The 18918-nt window shown below is 42.9% G+C and overlaps 1 protein-coding gene across 1 annotated transcript in view; it reads right to left on the reverse strand.

The window, feature by feature from the left end:
- Nucleotides 1-5192: 5192 nt before the first annotated feature.
- Nucleotides 5193-18918, reverse strand: part of RNF144A (ring finger protein 144A) — a 72993-nt gene continuing 59267 nt past the window's right edge. The window contains exons 7-8 of the mRNA XM_086925198.1: nucleotides 7836-7925; nucleotides 5193-5935 (exon numbers count right to left, since the gene is read on the reverse strand). Coding sequence (XP_086781324.1) covers nucleotides 5804-5935; nucleotides 7836-7925 — 222 coding nt within the window. The 3' untranslated portion in view covers nucleotides 5193-5803. The remainder of the gene's footprint in view (nucleotides 5936-7835; nucleotides 7926-18918) is intronic.

An 18918-nucleotide genomic window follows, 5' to 3' on the forward strand; every position in this document is an offset into this window, starting at 1 on the left:
TGGGATTGATAACCAGTTCCTTTTGTTTCGGGTCTGTGTTTCAAGGCGGGACGTCGAAATAATGCTCCTTTGATGGATTCGGAGTAGTTTTTTGTTTCAGTGCTAATATTTTCAGTGCTGGTATTTTCGTGGTCAAAGTGCTCGGATCCTAAGAAATTTTCGGTTTCGGTAGCGGGGATTGCCATCAAAACAGTGCTTTGGTTTCAGTGTTGATGGATACGGCTTGGTGCCCGAATGGGGCTGACAGGGACCCTAGCCAGATGGCTTTAATATCTGTTTCGGTGCCGGTCCCGAAGGCGGGGCGTTGGAAACCTGCTCTCGGTGGCAAACTTGGCCTGAGGCAGAGGCGGGACCAGAGCCTTTTTCTTAGGCAGAGGTAGAGTCTGGGGCAGGGGAGTATTGCTTCTCATGGTATACTGACCCTGCGGAATATCTTCATCCATGTCGGATTATACTTCAGACAGGGAAACATGCTTGTCATTTTCCTCCGCTCCTTGCGCGTTGTCAGCGTCTTGTTGAGAATCTTCTCTGAAGAGGTCTGGGATGGAGCCACTATGTTGATGGTGTATTTCCTGACAGCGAGCCAGACGGTCACGGAGTGCCTTCTTGGATCAGAAGGACCTACACGCGTCGCAGTCTTGTTAGTTGTGCTCCTAGGAGGGACACAAGTTGCACACTTCATGCGAGTCGGTGCGTGGGTACTTGGCGTGGCAGAATTTAAATGGAGTCTGTTCCATCGCCTGCGAGCTGGCCTGACGTGGCTAGGCCCAATGGCATTCCACAAAGTTTCCAGTCGAAAGAGGTTTTTTCCTTACGATAAGTTACGCGGAGAATGGGAAATGCGATTGAATAACAATACCGTCGAGGGTAAGTGGATTGCGCACAGAGGGGAACCGGAGACACAGTGCCGAACCTCAGTGCAGCAATATACCTCCGAACCTGATGGTGGATAAACAATCTAACAATGGAGTCGATGCCCATGTGCACTATCACCGAAAGGAGGAGTCACCTACCTCATGACTAGAAAGACCTCTTCGAAGAAAAACAAAGTGCAAACATCCAGACTCAACACTGGATGGCAGGAGTATGCAAAGCATGTGATCTACAGCTCACGTGCCTCGAACACCTTGTTTAATGACATTACTAAAACAGCAGTGCAAGAGACAATGTTGAAATCTATTTTAATTATTACAGACAAACACCAAGGGCATCATTACGAAGTCTCGGAACCAACTGTACTATGGTCCCATTTCAAAATGGGAGCATCTGTTAATTTCTGCCCTGCGTGGCAGGCTCCTTACAGAGGCCACTGAAAAGTCGCTTTCAAACAGGCTTTTTATGTCAGAAAGCCGGACATGAAAAGCCTGTCATAAACGGACATCATAATCCAGGCGGCGGAAACGTCGCTCATGGGGGAATTATGATTATTTAAGGCTACCGCCTACATCATAATTGGGTGATCGGACTGTAAAACTACCATGTCGATCGGTAAACCTCCAACAAGTGGTTGGAGGCTTACAGACCGACATCGTAATCAGCCCCTTAGTCACATACATTTAGTTACAATCTGGGGAGAATTGTCGAGCAGATGCAATGACAATCATTTTGTCCAAGTATGCTAATCGGGACTCTTGAAGGACCAGAAATTCAAGCTGAGCAATTGCAGAAAGAGGCATAGTGTCATGCCATACAACCAGCAAGTCAAAAGGGGTCAAGAGTGGACAGCCACATCGATAAAAATACCCCAGGAGCAGCTTTGAAAACCAGAATCAAGCAAAGTTGAAGCAATAATTAATAGACCTCATATTTTGGGGCCTTCAATGTACTCCTATCAGAGTGTATGAGAGAAAAACAATGAGCCCATTTAAAACAACACATAAAGGCATATCAGGCATAAAACTCCGAGTCCACCCACAGTGGCCAATTCTTGAAAGTTATCTGTCTAGTTGATCACACACAGGTTAGTAGGACAGATCTTGCAAATCTGGAGGTGAAGACTGAGAAATTGCTAGTTCGAATCCTACTTTGGTGTGAATGTGGGAGGAATGGCAAAGTGTCTTTCGATTTATACTGTATTTTCACACAATATGAACTGTAATTAGAAACATTTTCTCTGAGTTGGCCAATCACCAGCCTATAATTCTGCCAATAGAAATAGGTAGTATCTCTACTGCTCTGCTTTCTTAAGTAGTATAGGACTGGCATGTCTCCCTCCCCCGATCACAAAAATGAAACATAAAAATCCATAAAGGTGTCTTATAGCTGGAACATTTTGAATTTTGCGCTTTGTGTCATTTTTGTTCCACTCACCAGTGGACAATAGTGTCTAAAAGAGATCTGAAATAACGGAATTGTTTTGGACAAGACCAAGGAACGCATCTGTGAATTACAGAGTATTTCACATGGGATATGCATTCTGATGTGTACTGCCCATCATTAAACCATCACATAGGTATCGCTAACCATGTTTACCTCTTGTGCGAAAAGAGGGAAGCTATATCTAGAACACTGGTTTAAATGCATGGCTAGGCCTAACATTAAAATCTTTGGCTCTCCTCTTTAGGTAGGAAACAGGTGCCTGCCAAATGGTCTGGTTGAAAAGTCTCTGCAGCCTTGAAAAATATGAGATCCTGTGTTAACTTGTAAGAACTCTGAGATCTGATGGGGACTCTGGATAGCAAACTGAACAAGCAATATTTTCTTCCAAACTTGCAAAACCCTTTGAGTAGAGAGGGTTGGATAAGGTTTTGATGCTACGCAGCAAGTCTAAGATTAAATCAGGAGCCACTGAAATGAGGTCTGCTGCCTAAATCCAGCAATGGATTTAGGCAGTAGACCTCCATCCAGTTGGAACCACCCATGAATATATTGCTTAACATATCTGTGAACTGTTTGACAAATATAAGGCACTGCTTGGCTGCCTCAATTGTCAATGTGTTTTTTGGACGGACCTTTAAGAGTTCAACATAATACAGTGCAGAGGTAAAGTAACAGAGGGCCAATAAGATTGTTAGTGGTGGACAGGTGAAGGTCTATTTGGACTAATTGCTTGAAATAGGTTTTCCCTGCAAGACTACAGGGCTTTAAATATTTGCACCTATGCTCAATTAATGGCAATTACTGCGGCGTTTCACTTGTGGAGAAAAAAGCTTTGAAGACATGGCGTGGCAGGGGAGACGGCAAGAAGATGCGAAGGCATCCCAGAACACCTAGACCAATAAAGTGAACTCCTCTTTCTTTGCAAGAAATGGTTACAGCTATGAGAGCATGGGTTACCGGCATCTTTATGTGTATTCACAATAAAAACAGCACACCAGGGTCTGGATGTGAAGGGGACACAAGCTGCGATTTTCTGTTGCGTTTGCATCAGTGCCTACATACTTTTGATGAGGGTGAATAGTCTAAATCCTTCTTCACTCTACCGATTAGGATCGTCGATATTTATAATAGTAGATGGACTCGACTGCATATTGCAGAAATAGTTTTACTCAATGAGGAGTTCAACATGACTTTCCAGGTGTTTATATCAAGTGGAAAAAACAACTACACATCAGCATTTGCCAGAAATAATTTAGTTCACAGTTGAGATTGTCTGTTCCTTGAATGCATAAACTGGAACGAAAAAAACATGATTGAAGATGATGAAACCACCATAAACGTCATTACGAGAAAAAGTCACTCTGAAGTCTCCAACCGAAGTCATAACAGTTACAAAGAGAGATTCTTTTGAAAAACTACTCTAGTCTGAAATAAACCACCTAATATGCAGACAATTTGAAAACTATATTCCCTGCCGGGGCAAAATTTGTACACACCCTGAGAAAGTAAAAAAGAACTCAGTAAATAAAACTGCTCAGTATATAATATAAAACTTGACGATACCAATCATGTACTGATGTATCGCAGCTGGTCAAAAAAACAAAGGGAAATATTGACCTTTAATCACCCTTCATACAGGCACAAATAAATATCCTCATTCAGTCTTGAGTCAGCGTAACAGAAACAGGTTATGCTGACGGTAACAGAAAATTCATGGGGGTTCTGGAGGACGTGGTTGGTTTAAATACCCCCACCCTGCTGTCCCTATGGCGAAGAAAATTCCTGAAGTGTATTACTCTACAGACTTAGATTTCATCTCTAAACCAGATACCAAGTACATGTGTTTGTCATATGTTGTTAACTGTGGGTGGACTCAATGATTGCATCATAAGTTTCTCAAGCCTGAAAAAAGCAGCACAACCGCCAAAAGGTTAAAGCCTGCCTAAAATAATAAAACCATTCAAAGTGCAAGGAACCTCCAATAATTATGTATTCAACAGTAATATTTCTAATAAGTTTGCTGCCTCTTATTCCACCAAGTCAACAAGTAACTTATTTGCACCATGGCCAGTGACATAGCTAAATAGATCTCTACAGCTAGATCCTGCACCATCTTAGGTTTTGATCAAATCTTACATTCCATGATGACGAAAGACTGAGTTGGAAGGGCAGTATTATAATCCTAATTTAAAAAAAGGGCCCAGATAATCTGTCATAAAGATATAGCCTGCTAGCCCTCCTTGACGCAAACCAATAAACTATTTGAAGTTCAAGATCAGGAAACTGTCCCCAGGTTAGAAGGACTATTGTACTGTGAACTGAAAATTCTTTCAATAAAACATAAAATCAATGGTTTTATGGGAGAAAAGACCACATTTACTGTGCATTCCCAGAAAACTGGTTGACATAATTATTAGATTTTGTATCACATGGAAAACAAACAGCCTTTTGCCTAAACTGGAGATAAAGGGGCTGTTTTTAAGGTGGTGGTAATAGAGAATCCAAGGTGTTCTGGAGGAGGTGGTTGGTTTAAATGCCTCCACTCTGCTCTCCCTATGGTGAAGAAAATTTCTGGTACGTGGTTTCTCCAGATTTAATCACCAAATCAGGCATCACGTGCCGGCGTTTGTCATCTGCGGCTAACTGCATATGGCATCAATTATTACATCGTAAGGTCCTCTAGTCAGAAAAAAACAGCACAAATACTGCAAGGTTAACGTCTTCCTAAAAGAATAAAACAATTTAAAACAATTTAAAGTGCAAGGAATCTTACCAAGTCCACAAAGATGGTAGCTAACATGGAACGGCAAAGGAATGTAGCCAAACTGGGGATGTCCGTGTGCCACTGTGCCAAATGTTTCTTTTATGCACAGTACTTTGCTGAGAATGTATTTGGTTTAACAGCTTGCGGCAGGCTTCACAATCACTGGGCAATTCTTGTACTGGGTGGAAATGCATTACATATATGGCAGAATCGCCTACATTAACAACTGAAGTTAAAGAAACAGATATGTTGATCCGCTATTGACAAGAAACGCATGAGCTTAAAACAATGCGTAAATTAAAAAGTAGGTGGAAAAAGAGCCCTTGGTGATGTTTTCACCTAAATTAAAAAGTGAACTGATGTTTGGATACATCATTTGATCTTATATGAGTCAAAGTTGTTATAGGTATCTGTGGATGTTAACAGCAGATTTTCAAGTTCGTTTCAATATATGAATTCTTCCTAATCTTTTAACTTCCATCTGGCATGCCACTTAATAACATGCTATGGTGTCCTCTTCGGGTGAAGTTTGAATTTTGGAATTCCTCTGTCTGGGATTCTGCAGCACTTGTAGAAAGAGTTTGCAGAATTACAGCGCAGCTGTGTCACTTTAAAGCCTGATATTGCAAAGTCTGATAGGCACAATGCAAGAATGAGAGTGAAAATATAGGACAGACTATGGAGTGCAAGATGTAGTGAAAACCCCCATTCTATCTTTAACTAAGAAGGCAAGGGGTCGTCGTCTCCTTTACTACATTTGCATTTGCAGCACAGCACAAATGGGGTTGCAAGTAAAAGAAAAGGCGATGCTACTAAAAGCAGTAGGCCAAATCCAGCGAAAATTCCCACTACCTAGAATAAAGAAAAAATAAAGAAGAATGATTACCTACAAAGAGAATTAAAACATTCCCTACTAACACAATTTACCAGTAAAGGACAATTCGAGTTTAGTGGATTAATATTAAATCAACATTTAGAGTGCTGAAGAAATACTATATTCTATCTCTAGCAGGCACCTATTTATAGATGTATCACATTTAAAAAGATTGCTTTCTCTTGCCTACATTATTCTTAATGGAAAAAGTTGAAAATCCATATGAAAACAGGATTCAATTCCAACAGTTTTCGACAGCCATCGGAAGCATGTCGACCAACTGAAAGTTTTTAAAATTTCGGAATTTGTTTCCACAGAAAGCTACGACCCACCTGCAGCCAGGGCCGTGGAGCAGTTCTCGGAATCATCCTGCTCGCACACTCCACTGCAGTGAGAAAAGCCTTCGGACCAATGGATATGGAGTACTTGAGAATTGAGATTTATCCAACTGAGCATCTTTTCCATTACAAAGGTAGCCTGGTTTACTTGGCCTAGCCTGGATGGCTATCTGACCATGAGACAGTTTGAGTACGTTTCCCAGTCTCTAAGGTCCTGCTACAAATCATTTAAATACATTTCCCATTGACATACAGGAAGTTCATTCCATAGGTGCAAATGTTAAAGATTGATCCTTCTGAGAGCATAGGAATAATTAAAATCACCTTTTAAAAAAGGAGAGGCCGGGCAGCAAACTGCAGCAGCTGGGCCATCAAAAATAAATAAGTACCTTGAATAAAAGGAAGGAGTACGGGGTAGTCAATGTGGAGGAAAGAGGGAGCCAGCAGCAACAGGGTAATTGAGGGAGTAATAGCGGGGCTTGTGGTGGGTTGGATAGGAGGAAAGTCAGAGTTTGAAAAAAATAAAACTGAATGGGATGTATGAGATGCAACCAATAAGCTGGGTGTTGGGGAAGAAGGGATCAGGACCTGGAGCAGGGACTTGAAGGAAAAAGCACCGATTCAGGAAGAGAGCAAGAAAACACATGCACCCTCATGGAGTGTTGACAGAAAAAGATGAAGGGAGTTTCCTGAATGTGAGAAGTGGAAGCATAGTGAAAGTAATCCAATGAAAAGAATGATAATACAACTATGCTCCAGCAGGGCGACAAGAACGGTAATGAAAGTCATTGAATAAGAAGCAATCAAAAGACAGTAACAGGAAAGCCAATCTGCAGTAAGCCGACTCAAACCCCACTATAAGTATTAGTACTGTAGACAACAGACAGTCAAAATCAGTCTGTAGGCAAAAACTAAAAAGTAGCAGTGAAAGGATACAGATCATACAGCAAAAGGAGGATACCGAAGGAATGCTCCAGGGCGGCACAAAAAGAATAGGGAGAGAAGCCACTGAATCAGGAGCATGGAACTGAGAGACATTAAGCCCATCCAATCATGAGCAAGGGTTGACCCAACTACCCCTTCAATGTATTACCTAGGTGACAATTCTGTAGTCGATAGCAAAACAAGCAGAGATAAATCACTGCATAACATTGATTCTTTGAAATGTTTTGGAGTCATGCATAGGTTTGCGGGCTTTGGCACCCTTGCGGTAGAGACATTTGATTAATTCCCTGTAATGGCAAAGGATCCAGGTTTGATGACACCTGTTAGCTAGTGTTGCCACATGTAGCTGATTAGAAATGTCTCAAGCAGTACAAGCAATCTTAGGGTAACTACAGACAACCACATAAACACTCTAAAAACATCTGCAATTAAGAATTAGGTTTACATTCTATAAACATAAACGAAACAATCTCATGACGATACCCTGAAAAGAAACACTGCAAAATAAACAAAATCAATTTACAAACAACTCTAAACACTTTCAATCCTTTAGCACTGGTTATTAGCATTTTTGGGTTGAGAACACAGCGCTTACCTGCGTCCTGTGCCAGATGACAGAAGCCCGAGAGTGGCCCAATTTATTTCGACATGGACCTTTGTCATAATGTATTAGAAGGAAATCATCCTACAAAACATTTAAAAACATACATACATTAGAAATTCATGAAAATCGAGTAGTCGTTTGTCTGCGACGAAGGAAGGTGATATTACAAGGAAAAAAACCAGATTAAACAATACTGCGGGAGCCGCACTTAGCTGTCTAGTCAATAAAAGTCATGCAACATCAGGATGTTTCTGCCGGGAACGGCATGGCATACTTCTCTATTGTTTATTGTGTTCTTCTAATGCCACGTGTTCTTGGGTTCAATTATGAAGAGAAAAGAATGCTCTTTTGTTCATAAACGCCACGCACAGTTACCTGTATATTTTTCTTACTGCTACTCCTTTTTTTAACACACTAGAACTAAGTTGTGCTAAATTGAAAGCATGCATTATGATTCTTGCATTTGGTATAGCAGGCGTGATTATACTTTATGTTTGGAGAAATTTTTACAAACTTCTGAAAAGCACGTGAATGCAAATAGTCTATGCTTGAACAAATAGAAAGTAGCATTTCTGAATGTAGTACCTGGAACTGAAGAATAAGTTACTTACCTTTGGTAATGAATTATCTGGTAGAGACAGGATATCGCAGAACATTCCATACTTTTGAATTCTTTGAATTATTCCCAGGCGCCCAAATGAATTTGGATTTATTTTTTTCTTTTAACAGCAGTACGTGCTTCGGTAGAGGGCGTCTTGCGACTCCTTAGTGGAGCCCTCTACAAGATGCGACATTGACCCATCCATATAATCCCTCCCTGATGCGTTTACGTCAGTTTCTTTAGTGACTATTTTCCACACAAAAAAAATCGCATAGTCACTCATGGAAACTGCTTATGGAAACAGAGTACCCAAAAAGTATCTGCTTTTGATAAAATGTTTTAATTTTTTTTTTATGTATTTAAATAAAACCTAATGAAAAGGCACAAGAGTGCTCAGTAAGGGATCTGATAGACAAAAGAATCAACCAGTTTGCAGAGTGAGGAGGATGGGTGAGTTGGTAAGGAATCTGCGGCTAGATCCTGTCTCTACCACATAAAGTGTTATCAAAAGTAAGTAACGTGTTCGTCTGATAGAGACATTTAGCTGCAGATTCCTTACCTTTGAATTAGATACCCATAGCAATACCATCTCTGGAGGAGGATCTGCGAAGTGATCCCCCCAAAGATTACCGGGTAGGACTAGCTGGCCTATTATAAGAGAGAGTGACTGGCTGTCAGGAAGGTAGGTGAGGAATAAAAGACGCATCACCAGAAATATTATGGAAAACTCTACGGAACCGAAGTCCGAAACAATGGAAACACATGGAAAGACACCACAGCAAAAGAATAAAGAGGTGCTGGAAAGAACAAGTCATATAACCGTTATACTACAGAGTTCCTCCAATGGTAGCCGGACTATTAGTGGACGGGGCTAAAGGCCAAGGACAATAGCCAATACCACTGATCCAAAGCTTTGTGCCATAGAATCATGTGATGTAGAGAGCACCAATAAATGCTTTAAGAAAAGCAGTGGGAACAATAATAACAATAGGAGCATAGACCACTTGTGGTCAGTCCCCTCTGGGACTATTCAACATAGTACCCAGAGTAAGAAGGATTACCAACAGCAAAGATACAAACAAGTGAAGGTTCCTCTAGGACATGTGGAAAAGCACAGCAACGTAAGCAAAAATGCACTCCCTCTTAAGAAAGGCAGCTAACATGACTGTGTATAGAGACACCTATACAAAAGATGTATAAGCATATATATATATATATATATATATATATATATATATATATATATATATATATATATATATATATATATATATATATACACACACACACACTCTAAAAAAAACATAGGTTTCAGGGACGTTATAGTTGACTGAATGCATAACAGGGATTTAACGTGTCTTACTGAATACATGGATTAGTGACTAAACTGTGTGAAACACTGTATTAGTCTCTCAGTTGGTGTGTAAGTGGCTGCATGGGTTGGTGAGTAGGTACAGGACTGTCTATATAGGTTATTGATTTGTTGTCTGAGTATCTGTATGGGTGCCTGAGTGTCTGTGTGGGTCGGTGGACGGGGGGAGTAACTCTGCACAGATGTCTGAGTCGGTGATTCACTGGTTGTATGGATTCAAAAGTGCATCTGGGAAGGGCTGTATGGGTGAATTAGTGTGCGTATGAGTGTGTTGGTGAGTGAATGAATATCTCATTGGTATATGTGTGAGTACCTACATATGTTTTAAGGCACTATATGCGACTGTGGTCCGTAGACGCGTGTGGGAGTTCCACTGTGAACCTTTGATACCTTAATTAAGGTTTCCACCACTTGAAGTCGCCCGATAATACCGCGCCCAATTGGTGCGGATCGGGTCGTACGACTTCCAGCAAGAGACCCTTGCATTCTCCCTTATTATCCCCCGTGCATACCCTTGCCGTGGAAATAAATTTGGCCACTACGTATAACGCATCAAGGGGCCACAATTATAACCCTGAGGTTGCTGGTTGAACATTCCCACCTTCGATTCATCCTACCCTACAATTTACTTCCATCTTCCTGAAAGGTATTACTATTCATTACGAGGCTTTTAATTCAGGCAAAACACTGAAATGTCCTGATGATGATCCATAATTCTAACTGGATCGAAACGCCGTCGACTAATTCTGTAGTATAAACACCAGTTCACAATTTTGTGCTAAATTATGTTTTGTCTACATATTGTGAAGCAAAGTGACTATCTTTTTTGCTCCTTTACTTTGAATTTGCCTGAAAACCCTTTGTTAATTGTTTGTCTAGCCTTGTGGATACAGGACTGTGTCCCACTGCTGTATTGTTGTTTGGCTATCTTTACTCATTTCAGTAGCTAATTAAATACGAAGTCCGGCTGGACTTTATGGTCATTATAGTGTAGATTGTGGCCTATAATTATTTTTATTGTTTATCTTTTCTTGTCAAGGACCGTTGTTGTTCAAATTGAGTATTATCCCAGGTCCTTGCTTACCTAGAGGGTTCCCTTGTTTGTTGAAACACTTACCAGTATGCAGCTGTTCTTGGCATGTAGAGCTGCGGATTACTACACTTAGCATTAGATCGCCACCTGGTGTTGGGCTCGGATGATTGCATGTTGTTGTCGTCTTGGAAGAAGTCTTTTGTAGTTACGAGATAGGTGACTCCTCCCTTGGACGAGTGCGCATGGGCATCAGCTCCATCCTTAGATTATTTTTCGCCATGATGGGAAATGATGGAGTTAGAAGTAAAGAAAAAGGATGTCCATGCATGTACATCTAAGTAAGATAAAACTGGAACAGATACAGGTCCCGGAGAGGCGGGAGGGCGTGTAGCAATCTGCAGCTCTACATACCAAGAACAGATGCATACTGATAAGTAGCATTTTCTGTTCAAGGCATATGAGCTGCAGATACTACACTTAGCATCGATTGTGCAGCAGTGTCTCCCCTAGCGGTGGTAACCTGTATGTGTTGCAGCACTTTGAAAAAGAGTTTTAAGGACAGCTTGGCCTACTGCAGCTTGCTGCTTGGCTTGCACATCAACACAGTAGTGTTTAGTGAAGGTGTGTGTTGTAGACCATGTTGCTGCTTTGCATATGTCCTCTAGGGGAATGTTCCCCAAGAAAGCCATAGAGGCTCCTAGTTTGCGTGTGGAGTGCGCTCTAGGAGTAATACGGCATCCTTCCATTGTTAATGTACAATTTGCTTTTTGATAGCATATTTGTATACATTTTACAATCCACCTTGCAATTCCACCCTTAGAGATGGGGTTGCCTTTATGAGGTGGAGAGAAAGACACAAACAATTGTTTAGTTTTTCGAAAAGATTTACTTCTATCTATATAGTAGAGAAGAGCTCTTTTAACATCTAGTGTGTGTAGAGCTCTTTCTGCTACAGAGTCAGGGTTTTGGAAAAACACAGGTAACTCTACAGATTGGTTTAAATGAAAAGGAGTAATTTTTTGGAAGGAATTTCGGATTAGTTCTTAGAACCACTTGGTTACGATGTAGTTGCAAAAATGGTTCTTGTATTGTGAAACATTGTATCTCACTTACTCTTCTAAGAGAGGTAATAGCAATAAGGAAATCTGTTTTCCACGTGAGGAATTGCAATTCATATTTGTGTTAAGTCTCAAAAGGAGGTCCCATGAGTCTTGTAAGAACAACGTTTAGGTTTCACACTGGAGAAGGTGGTAACCTGGGGGGAATGATTCTTTTTAGTCCTTCCATAAATGCTTTAATAGCAGGCACTTTAAAGAGAGACAGATGTTGTCTGTTTTGTAAATACGCTGCAATTGCTGCGAGGTGCAGGCATATGGATGAATATGTGGCTCAATGATTAGAGCAGCAGACCCTGATGCAGAAGTCTAGCCCGGGACCAGGGTTCAATTCCCCGCCTTAGAGGGTCTTGGGCTCAAAATTCCACGGACCTGATAATTCTCGCCTCGGTGCCTATTCCAATCATTAAGTCCCACTCTGCAACTCTGGGCAATAGCTTGCTTAATCTCCACAACGGCCCCCACAACGCTAAGGATGCCTGGCCTCCACCTTGGGGGTACCCAGGAGTGGACGCCTCACAGAGAAAGCCAGGATGGGTTCCACAGCGGTATTCGTACAAGCGCCTTGAGAACCTTGCGGGTGAGTAGTGCGCTATACAAGTATCAATTTACATTTACATCTTTGTAAATGTAAAAAGGTAGCAAATGATATTCTGGATAGACGCGTCCAGGGGATCAGTTTGGTTATTGTTGCAATAAATGGCAAATCTCTTCCATTTAGCAGCATAACAAGCTCTGGTAGTAGGTCTCCTGGCCTCTTTAGTGATGTTCAGACAGTCTGGTGGTAGGTTAAGATAACCAAACTCTAAGACTTCAGGAGCCAGATCGATAAATTCAGTTGATTTGGGTCTGGATGTCTAATGTCTCCATGGTTTTGCGTAAGCAGGGATGATGTGAGGCGTAACTTTTGGTGTGGAACTAGAGAGAGTTCTAGCAGTGTAGTGAACCACGGCTGGCGTGCCCATGAGGGAGCTACCAGGATTAATTTGAGAGACTGTTGTCTGAGCTTGCGTACTACTAATGGTATTAGTGAGTAAGTAATACGTTTATTGTTTGTACATGGTTAATAAAAACCTTTAAAAAATTGTAAAAACACCAATATATACATTTTAAAAGACGTGTGTACTTAGGCATATCAGATTAAATTAAGTTAAAAGTGAAGAATTAATTGAGATCAGTTGGTGCTAGTCCTCGGGCCGTGTAATGTTCGTCAAGCACTGTTTAGTCTTTTCTTTGCCGAATCAAAGAACCTCACAACCTGACAGTTCAATTTAGTGTTATAGGTGTGAAAGCACAATTTGACTGCCTGCAGGACCGAACGGCATGTAGTTTAAAGAATGGTAGTAAAAAGTTATGCCTCAGGTCTTTTAGTCTAGGACAGATGCAAATCACATGGACAATGTCCTCCTTGGCGGTTTTACACAGGCGACACTGCTGCAAAGAGTGGTTTCTTACCCAGGGTGGGAGGTGAGGGAGTATGGGGATCACGCCTAGGCGTAGTTTTAGCAGCTTTTCTTTGAGTTCCTTTTTCATACCGATGTTGAGGTATGCTTGCAGTTGAATTTTTCCATAGTCACCCACTGTTATCCAGCCGTGGGCCCTGTTTGCTAGATCATGCTTGCCTTCGATCGCTGAGATAATGCGCGCCAACTTTTGGCGATTTGTTTTAGGGACAAAAGGTCTATTGATGTTTCCCAGATGTCGGTCAGGCCAAGGACTTGGATAGATTCAAATAGGTAGTCTCTGGGGGAGGATTTGTGTTGCCGAAGTAGCTCTTCCCATACGTTGGAACTTAGGGAGCCAGTCTCTGCTATGCGGATCTTGTGCCACCTGGCTATGCACACGCTCCGCCTTTCTAGGGTTTGTTTGAGGATGTTGAACTCTAGTCGAATTTGGGCTGGAGAGAGGTATTTTGGGAGATTGAAAATACCCCTGTATGTGTTGGCTATGACTGTATCCAGTAATACGGCATCCTTCCATTGGAGCGATTCGCTGCCGTATGTGAGAGTGGGCTGTAGTTTTGCACGCAAAATTTCAAGGAGCAGTTTAAAGGTGAGATCAGGTAGTTTGGTAGTTTGGCCTTTAATGGTTTTAATGCCAGGTAGATCGCCGTCGCCTTCCCTCGTAAGGAGTCAAGTTGTACCCTAGACGTGTTTTTGGTGTCCGGGATAACTCCCAGGTATTTATAAGACGTCACCCGGTCAAGCTGTTCTCCATTCAAATGCCAACAGAGATTCCTTTTTTCCTGTGGTTCACAGCGATGACCTTTGATTTGCTAAAATTAATTTGGAGGGGGTTTTTTGCTGAAAAAGTGTGAGTTGCGTTCAAGAGGTGTTGGAGACCCGTTGGTGTCAGACTTATCAGCACCAGGTCGTCCGCGAATAGAAGGTTGGAAACGACGATTTTCCCCAATTTGCGTGTGTGGTTAGGACATTTATCGAGGACCCCAGGTAGGTCGGCTAGGAAAAGATTAAATAGTAGTGGTGCTAATACGCACCCCTGCTTTAGCCCTTTTGTTGTCCTGATGGCATTCAAAAGGTGCGTACCTGCCCAGAGTTTAATTTTGATCCAGGTTTCTGAAGGGAGCATAATTAGCGCATCTAGGAGGCGTTTCGGTATTCCCCAGTGATCCAGTTTCTGCCATAGTTTGCTGCGGTCCACATGATCGAATGCCGCTGTATAATCGATGAACAAGAGGTATAAAGATGACTTAATCTCTTTTGCAGCTCCCATCAGCAAAGAACAATGCTATGATGTTGATTGTGGTCCCTTGGCCTTTCGAGAAACCCGTTTGATTTATTGGGATAATTAAGTTTTCGGATGCCCATGAAGTTAGTTCCTCCAGGATGACTCCAGCGAAGTATTTGGCCTCCACGTCTAGTAGGCAATGAGCCAGTAGCTGCTGGGGTGCTTCTTTCTACCGCGTTTATAAATCGGGCTGATGACGGACCTATGCCAAGACTCTGGGAGAGTCTGAGTGTGTTTTATATTTTTAAATATTGGTGCCAGCGATTCGCTCCAGAACTCCACATCTGATTTATACAGTATCGGTGGAATGCCATTCGGCCCCGGTGCCCCAGTGGGTGGCCCCTCGATATTTTCCGTTTGATGTCTGCCGGCAAGATTTCGTACGATGGGCCTGGCTCGATAGCCTTTGCAGGATCTTCTTCCGTATTGGATTTATCAAATATTAGTGTGTTAGTGACTCCGTGAGCACACTTTCCCTGGGCTTCTATGCCCGTGTTATTCGAATTTCCTTTTGATTTTGCCCTTATGGGTTTTGAACAAGGATTGTTTATAACGGCGTCCTCCGTGGTGTCATCATTATTGAAATATGTCAATAGGTATTTTGTCCATACCTCCTCTGAAATATTTGAGTTTTGACCTAAATGATCAAGGTTCTGTAGTCTTTTGACCATTTGCCAAAACTTGGAGCAGTTTTTCTGTTTCCCTTCGTAGAGAAGTTTTACCCACAGATCTTCCTTTCTTAATTAATGGTATTAGTGGTAGTGGCGGAAAAGCGTACGCAAATCTGCCTGACCAGTTAATCCATATCACATTGCCCTTGGACAGCGGGTGTAGAAACCTGGCGGCGAAGGTTGGGCATTTTGCGTTTTCTTGTGTGGCAAACAGATCAACGTCTGGATGACTCACTTGTGGAAAAACGGTTGAAGAACTTGCGGATGTAGTTCCCATTCGTGAATTCGACGGATCTGCTATCTGATTGTGAACTCCTGGAAGGTGTCTGATGAAATCAAGAAACCTTCCTAGGGGTCCCACTGATACTTGGTCCTTTTAAACCAACAAAGAAGAAATTGGCACAGAAGCTGAAATATAAAAGTTACATCTTTATTAACCTCAAATGAGTCAGACTAAGTCACACAGAAGCCTTAGCAACTGAATGAGGCAGTCTAAGGAGTACAGAAAACTGGGCCCTTGTATATGCTTAGGGTTACATAGTCAGTATAGGACAAGGGGCAGTCCTGGCTCATGTAAGCATGCAAAATGACTAATATGGACATGCAAGATCTGCTTGCTCAACAAAGTGGGAGGAGCTAACAGTAGCTGTTTTGGGCAAACACATCCTGACATTTACATACTAGGAACAGTTGCACGGACCTACAAGCTCAACTGAGCATGTGTGAAGGTGGAAGATGCTGAATATAGTTTGTTTCTAGGCAGATTACAAGAGCAGTCAACAATGAGGGAGGACAGAGCACATGGTGAGCACATGGCAGCACATGGCAAACTAACAGTCCAATCTAGCAAACTGGATCGATACACGGTGTCCAAAGACTTGCAGCGGGGCCGTCGGTCTGAGGAGGCGGGGAAGCCCTGGGGAAAAAGAGCATGAACGTTCCCTCAAAGACGTCATGGAGGCCATCACAGTTGTCAAGACCTCCCTGGACTCATTGGCCATTGACATTAATCTTATCAGGGCCGATATGGGGAAACTTAATGAAAAGGTGAAACAGGTGGAGATTACAGCTTCTAGCCTGGTGGGTGATGTCACGCAGTTGCAAACGGAGGTCCAGGAACTGTAAGACTCCTGGAATCTCACGGACCTCAAGCTGGATGACTACGAAGGCCGACTTTGTTGCAACAATCTCTGCATCATAGGAGTTGCGGAGAAGTCAGAGGGGCAATCTCCCAAACTGTTTGTTGAGGACCTCATCCTCCAACACCTGCAACCCAAAGGCCTAAGTAAATTTTTTGTGATAGAACGAGCTCACTGGGTCCCGGACTCGTGTCCTAAACTTCCGGGACAGAGATGTGATCCTCCAAAATTCCAGGGCAAATGCCCCCCTCTGGTATGAGAATGCCGTTATCTCCTTTTTGCCTGACTTCACGCAAAGGGTGCAGAAGCAGAGGAGATCATTCCTGTCTGTAAAACGCGACCTGAGAGAGAGGGGCCTGAAATACTCAATGCTGTTCCCAGCGCGCCTCTTAGTTGAGGCGTAGGGAAGAACATGTTTTTTTGATCGACCTGAGGCAGTTGCGGACTGGATTGACCATCAAGGGACTAAAAACCAGACTGAGCGAGGAGCCCCCGGCTAGACGGACAGTGGACCGGCTTGAGGTAGAGGTTCAGACAATGGTCGCCATTTTGAGAAGTAAAGGGAGCATTTGGTGCGGGCGGGCCGGGGAGGGGAGTTAATTGTATTTTCTTTGCAGGGGACTGCTGACTTATCCATGGTCTCAGGTTAAATGTTCAACAAGGGTGTGACAGTGTTGTAGCACAGGGCAGGACATGGAACCAAACTGCTTTTTCCCCTGTTTTTTTCTTCTTTGAAATTATTTAGGGCGACAGGCACTCTGCGAGTTTCTTGATGGGCAGTTTTGAGCCCAGAGGGAAGGGCAGCGGGTGGTGGGTTGTTGGGTTGGGGTATTTTATGTAGTTGTTCTGTAGTGTTTTGTTTATTACTCTCGACATTATTTCTATGGTGCAGTCCCGGTCTTAGGAAAGGCCGCTGCGGCTCTCACCATACGGGTCAATGGGCATACAGCGTAACAAGGAAGTTAAAATCTTAAGATGGAATGTTAACGGGTTGGGGGATAAAATCAAGCCAAGTATAGTATTGCAACATATTAAGAGATTGGCACCGGACATAGTATTACTTTAGGAAACTCAACTCATTGGTAACACTTTTAAAGCTATGCATAGATGGGGCTACTCGATGGTTGAGCATACAGGCTTTGCGTCCAATTCCACAGGGGTGGGCATCATGCAGAAAAAGTCATTCCCCCCAGTCACCTACGTCCACTTACATTGATGACCGCAGCAGATATGTGGTTATCACAGGCTCCTGGGAGGGTCAAACCATATCTTTCATGTCAGTATATACACCTCCAGGGTTACAGGCCACAACATTTGCTGATCTCAGCACACTGCTGCTACTGCTACTGGAGGGGCACCTTGTGCTCGGCGGCGACTTCAACTACATAATATCAGGCACACTGGACAGACCTCCCCTCGCACAATCCCTCACCCTGCACAATCCTTCTCGAGCTTCTTGGAAGCGATGGGGTTAGTGGACGGTTCCACTCAGGGGCCCACAACAGCCTTTCTCGTTTTGATTATATAGTTGTCCCTGCCCCACAGGTTACAGATATTCACAGGAAACGGCATCTAGCTAGGGGCATCTCTGACCACTCCCCCATTTGGGTCCATATTGATCTTGACCACTCCCAGGCTGGAAGCGTTGCTCCAATCAACCCCTGGTATCTAAAAAGCCTGAAAATACGCAAAAACCTAATCAAATTCATTGACAATTACTTTTTAGAGCATGACCATACTGTTGACTCACCACAAACTTTGTGGGAAGTCTTCAAAACTGTGGTCCGAGGTGAGGCTCTCTCTGATAGCAGGATCCAAAAAAGACAAGCTAAAAGACATCTCTGACGTTGAGCAAGAGATCTACCGTCTTGAGCAAGACGTTCATTCTGATCCTTCACCTGAAGCGCTTCATACCCTACGTCTCTGACCGGAAGAATACAGGGCTCTGGTCACTGACCGAGCCAAACTACTGGGGCAAGACAGACTGGGCCGTCGTTACGACTGGGAAATTAATTGCCTGGTTGGACAAAAAGGAACATGCCAGTAGACTTGTCCCAGAACTAAGTAATGCTGAGGGAAACCCTATAATTGATCTCCAAGACAAAGTCGACCACTTCGCAACGCACTTTCACACAGTTTACAGCTCTGCTGCGCCGTACACCGAGGCGGACTCTTCTGAACTCCTACGAGATATCTCCCTCCCAGTACTATCGAACAGTGACCTGGCATTTATGGACAGTGCCCTCACCGAAGACAAAATAGCGACTGCAATCCGAGCTCTTCACTCTGGCAAGGCTCTTGGCCCAAACGGTATCCCGATCGAGCTCTACAAGTTCCGTCCGGAGAAATTAGCCCCATACCTGAAATCAATGTTCGAAAACAGTCGAGAACAAAG

Source organism: Lissotriton vulgaris, chromosome 6, assembly GCF_964263255.1.
Source record: "Lissotriton vulgaris chromosome 6, aLisVul1.2, whole genome shotgun sequence".
In the NCBI taxonomy this organism is placed as follows: Eukaryota; Metazoa; Chordata; class Amphibia; order Caudata; family Salamandridae; genus Lissotriton; species Lissotriton vulgaris.